Genomic DNA, 12,437 nt, shown 5'->3' with positions numbered 1-12,437 from the left:
TGGCGCCAGCCTTATATACTGGAGGGGCTGACCAGGGTTCCCCTCTGTGATTGGTTGGTAGGGCTTCGGCTCCATGGTGGTTACAATGGTGGTTACACTATCCGGGTACCCGAACTAGGTATCTGGACTTATTTCCAGATACCTAATAGGTTTCTGAGTTAGCTCAGATAGTGCATTCCAGGTTTATCCAGGTATCTGGAATCTGTATTCCGGGTTTGGATACCAGAAAAAAGTTCGGGTATCTGGAATCTGGATGAGGATCACTGATTTAAAGGTGGCCATACATGGTACAATTTTTCATTTTTTTTCAATTAGATAATTTAGTTCGATTATTCCGTTCGAATATAAAGATTTTTCCAGCATGTCCGATCTGATATTTCTCGAAAAAACGGGATAATCGTTCAAATTTCTTGATCGAAATTTTTTTTTTCAACTTTCATTTGATTCGATCATTTAAATCGAATAAATGGGATAATCGAACTTTTTTATTGTACCATGTATGGCCACCGTAAGGATGAATGTGTGACTGAAACATGTCAGCATGATGGTGTTTGGATTTTATGCGTGATTTAGTAAAGTATGTTTGATATCTACTGGGTATTGTGCGGACCATACCTTCACTACATAGGACAGAACAGACTACTGCACAGAGCCATGCAGTACAGTATACTAGTACAGCGACCACAGCTAAATTGTCAAAAAGATTGTTTTGGGTTATATTCAACTTATGGTAGCTTTAAATGAAACGTTACTTTAATTGAAAATAGCTAAAAAAAATCTCTTATCTGTGCCTCACATTACTTTTTTTTTTGTAATGTAAAACGTACATGAAGCTAAGCAAACATAAACAATTGAGATGCTTACCTCAGTATCCCGCTATTTATACGGAGGCTTCATGGATTCCAGCACGGGGTCCCTCTTGTTGAATATGTTTCTTGTGGGCTCTTTCCCGCTGTGAGTGAGTGCATCCACACTGGGAGGTCTGTGCATATCCATTTGAACTAAGCTACTTGTGCACGGCTTTTATCCTCCATACATGATCGCTTTGTTATAGTGGACATGTTCCTAGTACCTTACTCACGTATGCCCAGTACAGGTGAGCTTGTTCTTGGCAGATCGCTTGACCAGAAGAAAAAGATGGTCTTATTTCCTAAGGGGACCTAGGAAGCCTCAGAATAGCGAGGGAGGCAACAGTGGTCATGGGGCTCAAAGAAGCTCCATGTAAATATGAATTATTTTTACCTCCCTTGTCTCAGGTTCTCTTTAACTTTAAGGAGAGCTAATGCATGAGATAAACGAAAAAGGAGAAATAAATCATGATGTAAAGAGATAACTCATGATTTATCTTTCCTTATTTAATTAATTGATAATTTAAGTCGGTTAAGCAGAGATAAATGATGAGTTAAGTAATTTAAGGAGAGATAAAATTGTGAATTGATCAGTAAGGTGAGATCATTCAACAGAAAAGCTTTGTGAATCAGCCCCATTGACACGACATAAAAGGTTATTAATGAAATGATGACAAGCTGATTTTACATTCAGAAACCGGCACTTTTTACGTTCTTAAAGCAAACCCGAACTCTTGCACAGGATACAATGAAAAGTTTTGTGCCTTGTGCTAGAATCTATGAACTATTGACCCTTTTTATCTCTTTCCTGCTCTCAGAAGCTATTTTCTGCTAGGAAAGTGTTTTATGGCTTTAATTACTTATCAGTGAGGGTTATTTTATAGTCCGACCCGGACAGAAACTGTCACTTGCATATCTGATGTTTAACTCTTTCAGGCAGAGAAAGACAAAAAGGAACACAGCCTAGCTACTTGTGTGCTTGGCACGGTACATACACATGTCTATCTTATCCTGCCACATGCCACCTCAGTTGTCCTTTAAGCAGGTGCCACCTCAGTTGTCCTTTAAGCAGGTCAGAATGTTCCGCCTAGGTAAAGTGTATATGCTATAGATTTCTTATCCGTATAGACATGTGTGTGAACCCACACTGAGGAGATGTCCACCTGAAGGGGGCAATACTCATTTATGTAGAACCAGCTTTTTTCTTATGGAAGCTTTAAATAAAAAAAAATGGAGTACAGAATCTCTTTAAAGTGAACCTAAAGCATACAAGATAAAGATATGAGTTTCACTTAGCTGGGGCTTCTACCAGCCTCCCGCAGCCATCCTGTACCTTCACAAGTCCTCAACGATCCTCCGTTCCCCCGCCAGCGCTTAGTTGTGAGTCTGACAACTGATGAGTCTGCAGTCCACTGTACCTATACGGCCCTGCCCGCACGCATCCCAGTACACGTACACCTCTGTGAGAACGTCTTGCAAAGTAAGAGAAAATGCGTGTGAGGATGCGAGCTGCCAGGGCCGAGCAGGCGCAGTGGACTTCCGACTAATCAGTTTGTAGAACAGATACTAAAGGGGGAAGGGGGGGGCTAATTGAGGACCGGCGAAGGTACAGGATGGCTGTGGGGGGCTGGTAGAGGCCCCAGGTAACTGAAACTTTTTATTTTGTACGGTTTAGGTTCACTTTAAAACATAGTAAGGCTGTTTATTGAGAATATTCTTGGTTACTGTTTTTGTTAATCTCGCTATCGCTGTCTTATATTTTTCCAGCTGCCTTGTGGGCACCGATGCAAAGAGATTTGTCATCAGGGGAGCTGTTTGCTGTTATGCGTCCAGAAAGTTAAGCTTCGATGTCCATGTCGTAGAATTAAAAAGGTTTGTGCTTTTGTTCTTTTCTATCTAGAGTAGCATACGGTATAAACTAGTATAGCTTTTTGAACAAAACAATTAAAGTGAACCTTAACCGTAAAAAAATACAAGAATTTCACTTACGTGGGGCTTCTACCTGCCCCCTGCAGCCTTCCTGCGCCGCTTAGTCATTCACGGATCCTCCGGTCCCCCACCGCCAGCTAGTTTTGTTTTCACCATTGTGTGTGCCTGGTCCTTGCCGTGCGCATCCTCGACCAACCTCCTGACGCTGTGTGTAAACGTACTGCGCATGTGCAGGATGGCCATGAAAACGGGAACGCGATCGAGGACGGGTGCAGCCAGGGCCGCACAGGCGCACATATCGACAACTGAAGTGCATTGGGGAGACTGCGGCTCTCGCGGGATCGCAGCTAGGTAACGTATAGCAGCAGCAAACAGGGGGATCAGAAGGGTGCGGGGGACTTGGGGAACAATGGTAGCTAGCCTAGTGCTAGCTACAAAGGATACAACAACTTTAATTCAAAAAATCCCTCCCGCGGACGCAGCCTCAGAAACTGTGTACAGCCAGGAGGGTTAATACTTCATCCTATTACCAATTACTGAATCTGAGAGAGCCTAAGTGCTTTAAAAAAAAAAAAAAAAAAAAAAAGAGCTACAGTCCAGTACCAACTATTTTTGCATTGTGTTTATTCAGTGTCTTGCCAATATCTATATGTACCAAAGTCCACATAAGTCAATAGATATTTCCATTCAGCAATGTGGGTGGAGGTGATTGCAGGTGTGCTTGTGATACTTGGTTATTACTCACATATGTAGTTTGTGGTTTTTGGCTGGGACACTTTGACCATTTACTGATGACTCCTAGGGGAGTCTATAGTTGATTTAAATGACACATCACACAGGAAGAGCAATTCCATCTCTAGAAACAAGTAGAAATACTGCTGGCCAGGTATGTATGGCAACCAGACCTGCACTCAGGGTCGGACTGGGACACTGAGGGCCCACCAAAGAAATTTCAATCTGGGGCCCACACATCCCATGATTGCGGTGAAAAAAGGGCGTGACCATGCACCGGAAGGTGGGCGTGGTCATGATGTATTATGGACAGGTCCAAATGTACATGATCTTAGCAGCATTGTAATTCAGAGACACTGCTGCCCAGCAAAACTTTGCACAGAGTCCCCTCCTTCAATATAAAGTAATGTCCTACTTTGCAGAGGTTGTGACCGCAGAGGTTGCGACCGCATCAGGGCCCTTGGGCCAAAGGGGGCCCGAAGGGCCCTCCCTCAACTACAGTATTACCTCTCTATTGGCCCTGTGCTCATAATAATCACTTCTATAGATATTTTGAACAGTGGTAATCATTAACAAGCTATTTCCCATCCCCTTCTTGCACCTCTGACACTGTAGTTGCCATTGGCAGGTTTTGGTGCGTCGTATCAATTGTTATGTATAGAGGGCTTGGGGGGCCCCATTGTAAAATTTGCATCGAGGCCTACAGCTCCTTAGCTACGCCACTGCTCTCAGCATGAGTGATTACAGCACTGAGAAGAGAATTTTGGTGCTGCAGGCAGCAATTGGAGCTCTGTCAGACAAGGCGGGGGGCCCACCAGAGACCTGGAGGCGGGGCCCACCGAGGGAAAAAAACTGTACTACTGTGGCCCAGTCTGACCCTGCCTGCACTTACTCCCACTGCAAAATGACAGTGGGTAGCGTTCTCATTTATAGTGACTCAGGAGTGTGTGCTCATAATACATTACTGGAAGATGGAGATTCCCTGCTTCTGTCTTATAATACTGGGCTCCCTTTCTGAGATTCTCATTTTGTGGTTGATATTACATTGGTTTATTTTTATTGCTTATATCATGCATATCTTGTGTAGAAAACATAATTGTGTGTAGTCCAGTTTAGTCTAAACCAGTTTCCCAGAGAACATCTCCTGTGTCTTGAACATGTAATCTGAGGTATTCTCCAAGTGTTTTTGTGGCTTGGTGTATTGCCATAATATACAAAACAAAAGATGAGATGATGAGGAAGTGTATCAGACGTTCATGGGAAAGCGTGGGTCCTTCCATTTTATGACAGGCTTATCCGTATCAGATCCTCTATCTGCATGTCTCTTGGCAACAAATAACTCATGTACATAAGCTGCAACCTAGATCTTCTATATCAGTGGTTGTTTTATAGTGAACTGGTGTCTTATTCTGTCAAATCATTATTGCAGAAGTCTTGGCCGGTGAAAATAGATAAAATATAACTACGGTACTTAACCCCCACTGTTTAGCAAGTCTGATTTAGTAGCCTCATGAAAAATAAAAATTGCTTTGCACTTTAATGTAACCCCACAAGGTATCGTATCGCTTTAGCCATGTTTTTCCAGACCCTGACGATATGTTGCAAGAAGGCGACATAGCCTGCAGCCCTTCTCTGTGGGACTGGTGTGGTGGGTGTGTTGATTAACAAAGAAATATTTTTTTTTAATATGACTTTAGTAATCCTTTGAGCTAAATTGCCAGCATGCATCTTTCAAACCTTAATGCCCAACTATGTATAGTTATGGATACAGTGGAAAGTAGGTAGAATGTAGAACCTCTTTTGAGTTTTGATTGCTTTCCCTGCCTATATTGGAGAATTTAAAATACACAGCTGGACAAATGCAGGAAGCTGGAAAAGCCAAGAAGGGCTTGGTGAACTGGGTTCTGGCCTATAGGCTGTACCCTGAGCAGGCTTAGGACGTTATAGAGCCAGCAAGTGAGAAAATCTCACCTTCAGGTTCTGGGTCACCCCGAGCTGCTTCGGGAATTAAGAGAAATGTAAAAATTGTAAGCATTTCTATTTCCTGTTCCACACATCCAAAACAGAATTGTTTTCTTTTTTTCCTCTGAAGATGGGATTTAACAAAGTTTACTGAAGCTAGTCACCACAGTGATAAGACTATAATCAAGCTTCAGGCAGGAATAAACAGGGCTAGCTATGGAAGGAGTGACTCTAACTGTAACAGCTCAGAATATTTTTGTTCATTGCACTAGCCTCCTAACTTACTCCAGAGGTTTGCAAGCATCTCTCATGTGGATATCATAACTAATCCAGCAAACCTGGCCTGAATTTTTAATAACTTGTTGATGTGAGGATGATGAGAGCGTTCTGCCATCATCTAGGTCAGGGGTGGGCAAACTTTTTGACTCAAGGGCAACATGGGGTTCTCAAGTTTGACTGAAGAGCCAAACCAGAATAGGAGTGAGGAAAATGGGTGTGGCTATGACAGGACATGGGCGGGGCTAACTGTAATGTTACATTATAACGCAAAGACAGTGGGCTCAAGTTTTTTTTCCTCATAACACAGGCAAAGTGACCTTAAAGGTAATTAGACAATGTTACCACCACCACAAACAGTACCAGGCAGACCCCCTCAGACAGCAAGTCAACAGCAGGTTAAAGTGAAAAAAATAACCACGATCAGTCATATTTTTGTCTTCCACGTATATGCGCAATAATAAAGGTGTCATGTTGGTACACAGTGCATTATCCCAGTATAATTTTTCAAAAAAATATTCTGGTGTAACGCATCATTCTGTGTAGTATACTGTAGTTCTGTCAGGCATTGCTTCTACTTTCTGTTCTACTGGCTGGAGAACATGCGACACAACCACAACTCTTGGCTGAAATGATCATGGGTAAATCTTTCTCTGATCTTGATGACCTACGTCTTCCTCCATGCCCTTTCCATAGCTGTGAGGTTATCCTGTGTGCGGACACTTTCTTGTGGGATTGCATCTGACAAAACCATCCTTTTCCCCATAACTTTGAATTTAAGTTTACACTGTGTCTCCACTCAGCACAATCTGGATTTCATTATCTGGCCAATCAGAGCACTCGGTGAGTGTCCACACAAAAGGGAAATCTACAACTTTTGTAAAAACATTCAAATAAGACATACATTTCCAAAATACCCCATAGAACTGGCAGGAATCTGGGGTTAGCTGCTTTCTCTGCTTACATTAGTAAGATTTTCCTTTTAATGTTTTAATTTATGATGGGTGGAATTTTTACACATGGAGATTTAAAAACATGGAATAATTCCTCTGCTGTGCCTCCTTGATAAGTGACCTTTCTAGACTGCTGATCAAAGCATTGTTCTGCTCCAATTCTAGGAGTTTCCTTGTAACACCACACGTGAAGATCGTCTTTCTCTGCAGTGTGACTCGCTGTGCTTGGAACTGAAGAAGAAAGCTGTAGAGGTAAATTCCTGCTTATTCCACCCATTGCTTTTATGTGGTTGGCGATACATCAGCAGTACGTGAGAAGCTCTTGTGGAGGTGTTCCTATGGGGCTTTGCGCCTTCACTTCCATCACTAATGTAACATCTAGCAATAGACTATGTTAACCTTCAGTTTAAGTATAGAATGAGGGCAATGCTAGTTATTGGCTAATGTTAAAAATTAAAGATAATAGAATTCAATATATAATTCAATAAATACATAAATCATAAAGATAGAGGGTGGCTAGGGGATAGCAGCTGCCAGAGGTTATAGGAGTGGGCGGGAGGGGGAGGAGCCAAAGCCATCGAGGGGGAAAAGGGAGCCGGATTGCGGCTGGCTGCAAGACAGACTGGTGAGAGGAAAGAGGCAGGGGGAGGAGCCGGAGCCAGCATCAATTTCATTTGTAACATTGGCCGCTGCAACACGGCCTCTTCGCATTCTAGCCGGCCAGAACCCGAAGTGGCCAGACTTCTGACCAAAACATATGCAACAGATATGTGACGAACATTACAGAAAGTTGTGCGCAATCGCCAACGACTTGCGTAATGGTCCAGCCCATTACTGTCAGTCCTGTGTAGAATAAAACAAATGTCTTTCTTTTCCCTCTCTTCTCTTAAAAACAGAGTACAGTAACTTCCCCCCATATCCTGTGTCAGGTCAGCAAGGAATTTCACACGTAGCCCGACCTCCCGGGGAGGACCACTTCCTGCCACAGCCCTCTCTCCCAAAAGTCAGATCAAACTGGCCAGATAAGAGCTCGCTCCAAAACCTTACACTCAGACAAAGGAAACTTTAATGGATTTGTAATTCAAAATAGGCTTGTCACAGAAAGACAAAAAACACATTTTCTGATAACCATAAATCAGTTCTATTATTCACCTGAATTACAGTTCCCCAACTGTCAGGGGTCAGTCAGAATGCTTTATTCAGCCTACATAGAGCGAATGCGATAGAATAGGAATGTGTAGCCTTTTGATACAGGGTCGCAGGCCGCTTATGAATATAGCCTCGGATTTGCGATGCGCCAGTCTGGGGCAGGGTCACACAGATTATTAATAAATGCTACATTTTCTTGCTCTGAGTCTGGGGGTGGCAACCTTGCTTCCAGGAGATAACCCCGCCTTCCTTCCACCTAGTTTGGAGGTAACCCAGCCCCAATTCTAAGATTGTATAAATCTGGGGGCCAGCAGAGCCCGCCCTGTCTTTCATAATTTCATCTGCTAAAGAGGAGCTTGGGTTCAAGGAGGACCGAACTCATGCTGTGTTTCAAGGACTCTTAACATTAATGCCTACTTTAAACTGGACTGCTCAGCTATAACTAAGTAAGAACTTTCCGATTTTATTCCTTTTATTTTTAAGCTTTGTGTGTATTTAATTGGTGTATATAAATGTATGTAATGCAACTTTGTTATAAAAACGCTTAAAAATCGTTATGGTTACAATCTGTTCTGAATATACACAATCGTACCTATTCTCCTGAAACCGCTACCCTGTGTTTAAAGCGGAATATAACCCTGCATTTCAACTTTGCTCTAAAACATTATTTACAGTATATTATATGCAATATTTTTTTACTAGACCAGCATTGGAAGGGTTACACACAGCTTTAAAGTTCCTGGGGATTTCTGCAGACGCATCCGAAGCTGACAAAGATACATTTTGTTTACATAAATGTATCTAAGTGTTGAATGTGACTCATCTCTCTGACTGAGAAGGAGCTTGGAGGACAGCCAAAGAGTGTGTAACATTTATCAATAGATACATCTAACTAAATAGAATGTAACAATTTGAACTTCTGCATATCTCTCCCGGAACCTTAGACCTCTGTGTTTAACCCTTCCAATGCTGGTCTAGTAAAAAAAAAATGCTTTTTGCATATAATATGCTGTAAATAATGTTTTAGAGCAAAGTTGAAATGCAGGGTTAAATTCCGCTTTAATAGAAGTGTACCTTTATAACCCGTATGCGAGAACCTGGCCCAGATATAAAGATCTGACCCAGGTTCCTGCATACTGCTAAGGGTTAATAGAGCATTCTCGAAGTCCTAGTATAATTACAGTAGCGGGCTGTGTAACCCGCTTGGTGGCAGATCTTTGAATTGTATGTGTGTGGAGAATCCGTTTGCGTCTGAACGCTCCCTCCGCAAGTCAGTTCATCAAACTGCGAAGTCAGGTTTACGCTTCGTGATGAGCAAAATGACAGTGTGATAGGATTTCTGACGCCGATCGATTGACCCCATCCGCAGACCGGCCTTGCGGTCTGTGACTAGATAAATAGGACATTATATGTAGAGATGGTCAATGAGATGAAAAGAAGTTCTACCTGCATTCAAATTTCATGTACTGGTAAATTGTATGCAGCTTGAAATTGGACCAATCATTGTAACTTCCTGTCAGTTGTGATTGGTCCATGTTCAAGCTACATTAAATCTGAATGCAAGTAGAACTTATTTGCATCTCATTGACCATCTCTAATTATATGGATGCTGAGGTGGAGGTATCTGCCATCTTGCTAATTATGTCAGCACTATAAACACAACAGGACGAATTCACAAGAATTGAAGTCTCCGGAATTTCAGTAACCTTAACCTATCAGCAGAAACTGTATTATGACACAGCCCTGTTTGCAGCACATTGCCTTGCTAACATTAAACTATCTTGAAGCCTCACACCAAGCACAGGTGTTTTCCTAGATCTGTGCGTTTCCCATTCAGTATAGTTGAATGGGGCAGCGCTGCAACAGAGAAACCAGTATTTGTGTAAAACTCAAAACCACCTACATTGCAGAGTAAAGTCTTATGTTCTCAGGCCTGTACCTAGTCTGTGTCTAAAGTGTAAAATGAAGTTATAAATTAGAAGTAAAGTTATTCTTCAAGGAGGGAAGACTCCCTCATATGCTTGGCCTGGGAGATTGCTGGCTGGGCTGAAATGTCATGTAAGCTGGTTATTTCCGTGGTGGATAAGTGTGAGTGTGGGATCACACACTGTCACTTCATCAAGAAGGACATAAAAGAATTGTGTTTTGCATGGTAGGCTTAGCCTCTGTTATAGCTTTTGCAAATACATAAATAATACAAATACATAAAACTGCTGCACATTTATTTCTTACTTTTGAACATACCGGTATTTTTGTTTGCAGATGAAAGAAGAGGAAGAAAAGGCAGCCAATGAGGAAGAGAAACGCCGGCAGCAGGTGCTTAGCAGTTTCCATTTGTTGTTGGCCATGTAGAACATTTAGAGCCTCCAGTACCTTTTCTTTATCCACCCTGGCGTTCTGATTAAATCGCCAGGGTGGCTGCGGGAGGGTTTTTTTTAAATAAAAAAAAAACTATTTCATGCAGCCAACTGAAAGTTGGCTGCATGAAAGCCCACTAGAGGGCGCTCCGGAGGCGATCTTCCGATCGCCTCCGGCGCCCAGAATAAACAAGGAAGGCCGCAATGAGCGGCCTTCCTTGTTTTGCTTATATCGTCGCCATAGCGACGAGCGGAGTGACGTCATCGACGTCCTGACGTCAGCCGCCTCCGATCCAGCCCTTAGCGCTGGCCGGAACTTTTTGTTCCGGCTACGCTGGGCTCAGGCGGCTGGGGGGACCCTCTTTCGCCGCTGCTCGCGGCGGATCGCCGCAGAGCGGCGGCGATCAGGCAGCACACGCGGCTGGCAAAGTGCCGGCTGCGTGTGCTGCTTTTTATTTGACTAAAATCGGCCCAGCAGGGCCTGAGCGGCAGCCTCTGGCGGTGTTGGACGAGCTGAGCTCGTCCAGACCGCTCAGCAGGTTATTTGCAGATTTTAACCAGTGCTTGACTTTTTTTTTTTTTTGCTATACGTAATGCCGCCTTGGACCTGGGGCTGCACTGTGCATACTGGTTCTTATCTGGTTGAATTCCATGGCACAACTATTTTTATCTTTATGGCTGGTTCACACGGGCTTCTGCCGAGCTTCTGCTCAGCGTCTCGTTCAACCAGCGTCATTTTTTTTTTCAAGAATGCCAGCGTTTAACAGCTAAGCTTTTACTGTCTTATGAAGGCTTTTAATGGCTTTCAGTGCGTAGCATTGAGAGCGTTGCGGTTTCTGGGCTTTTGGTGGCTGTGCTGGGATTTGTGTCTACAAGAAGCTGAAATACGGGCTTTTGTTGGCTTTCATCAGCTCTCAGTGGCTTCTGATGGCATTCAAACGCAATGCCAGCAACCGCAAACAACTTCTAGAAGCTGCCTGTTGCTTTTGAGACGAGACACTGGGATCTGCTGACAGGCTTTCATGAAACCCTGCAAAAGCTTGTACTAAATGCACCAGTTCACTTGCATGGGACTGCATTCGATCCCTAAAAACACCTCATTTATTGCTCAAAATGCCACATTTAACGCCCGCAAAGCGCCAGTGTGAACCAGCCCTTACACTGAAGCTCCCTTTAGCTGCCGGTCACTGATGGCAGGCTGTAATATTCAAGCAGAACAAATCTAATCAAGAAATCTATTCTACATATACTAGTAGTCACAGCATTAGCAATATTTAAAAAACAACTGTAGTGAGAAGAATATAGAGGCTGCCATATTTATTTCCTTTTAAACAATACCAGTTGCCTGGCAGCTCTGTTGGTCTGTTTGGCTGCAGTTGTGTGTGAATCACACCAGAAACAAGCATGCAGCTAATTTTGTCTGATCTGACAATAATGTCAGAAACATCTAATCCACATATGCTTGTTCAGGGTCTATGTCTAAAAGTATTAGAAGCAGAGGATCAGCAGGATAGCCAGGCAATGTGTATTGCTTAAAAGGAAGTTAATATGGCAGCCTCCATATCCTACTCACTACAGTTGTCCTTTAAATTCTAAAGCTTTGTATACATCTTTCGTGATAATTTTGTTTGACAACCCAGCTATCTCCTGATGTCAGAATCCCCGTCTAAGAGTTGCTAGTCTAGATCCCACTTTTGTGATCTTGATGTTGGAATTTTAGTTGAAAGCTGCAGTCCATTGCTTCCCCTCCTCATAAATTAGAATGGGCTATTCAGCTCATCTGTACACTGATTTGGAGTAAACTGTCACCTGAAACGAATATGGATGACATTTATCCATAATGTGTACATAGCTTGATCTTATACATTTATTTTCTTTTTATATCAGAGATTATTTATTGATTTTTTTCCAACACTGGAGCTACGGAAAGCCCCAGCAAAAATAAACCCTTAAAACAATTAAAAAAACATAAAGAACAAAAGATGAGGTTCGGACATTAAATCATCACAATATCACAGAAGTATTTGAAGCAATGGGCAGTAGAAGAAAAACAGGACCACTCACATTAGATTAACCTATCCTGGACGGAAATATTAATATCTAAATTTGGGATTAGGGCCTATTTCCACTACACGCAGATTCTGTTTGCAGAAAAACTGACTCCAATGAATGACTATGGGCCTGTTTGCACTAAATGAGATTTGCAGATTTCTGCATCATGCATCTTTTAC

The 12,437-nt window shown here is 42.6% G+C and overlaps 1 protein-coding gene across 2 annotated transcripts in view; it reads left to right on the top strand.

The window, feature by feature from the left end:
• The window catches only part of NFXL1 (nuclear transcription factor, X-box binding like 1), a 123,113-nt gene that overhangs the window by 100,147 nt on the left and 10,529 nt on the right, over positions 1 to 12,437 (top strand). For both annotated transcript variants that reach the window (XM_068278535.1, XM_068278534.1), the window contains 3 exons: positions 2,616 to 2,720; positions 6,866 to 6,952; positions 10,112 to 10,165. In XM_068278535.1, the coding sequence (XP_068134636.1) occupies positions 2,616 to 2,720; positions 6,866 to 6,952; positions 10,112 to 10,165 (246 nt within the window). The remainder of the gene's footprint in view (positions 1 to 2,615; positions 2,721 to 6,865; positions 6,953 to 10,111; positions 10,166 to 12,437) is intronic.

Source organism: Hyperolius riggenbachi, chromosome 1, assembly GCF_040937935.1.
Source record: "Hyperolius riggenbachi isolate aHypRig1 chromosome 1, aHypRig1.pri, whole genome shotgun sequence".
NCBI lineage: Eukaryota > Metazoa > Chordata > Amphibia > Anura > Hyperoliidae > Hyperolius > Hyperolius riggenbachi.
This window is presented reverse-complemented; position numbering and strand designations above follow the sequence as displayed.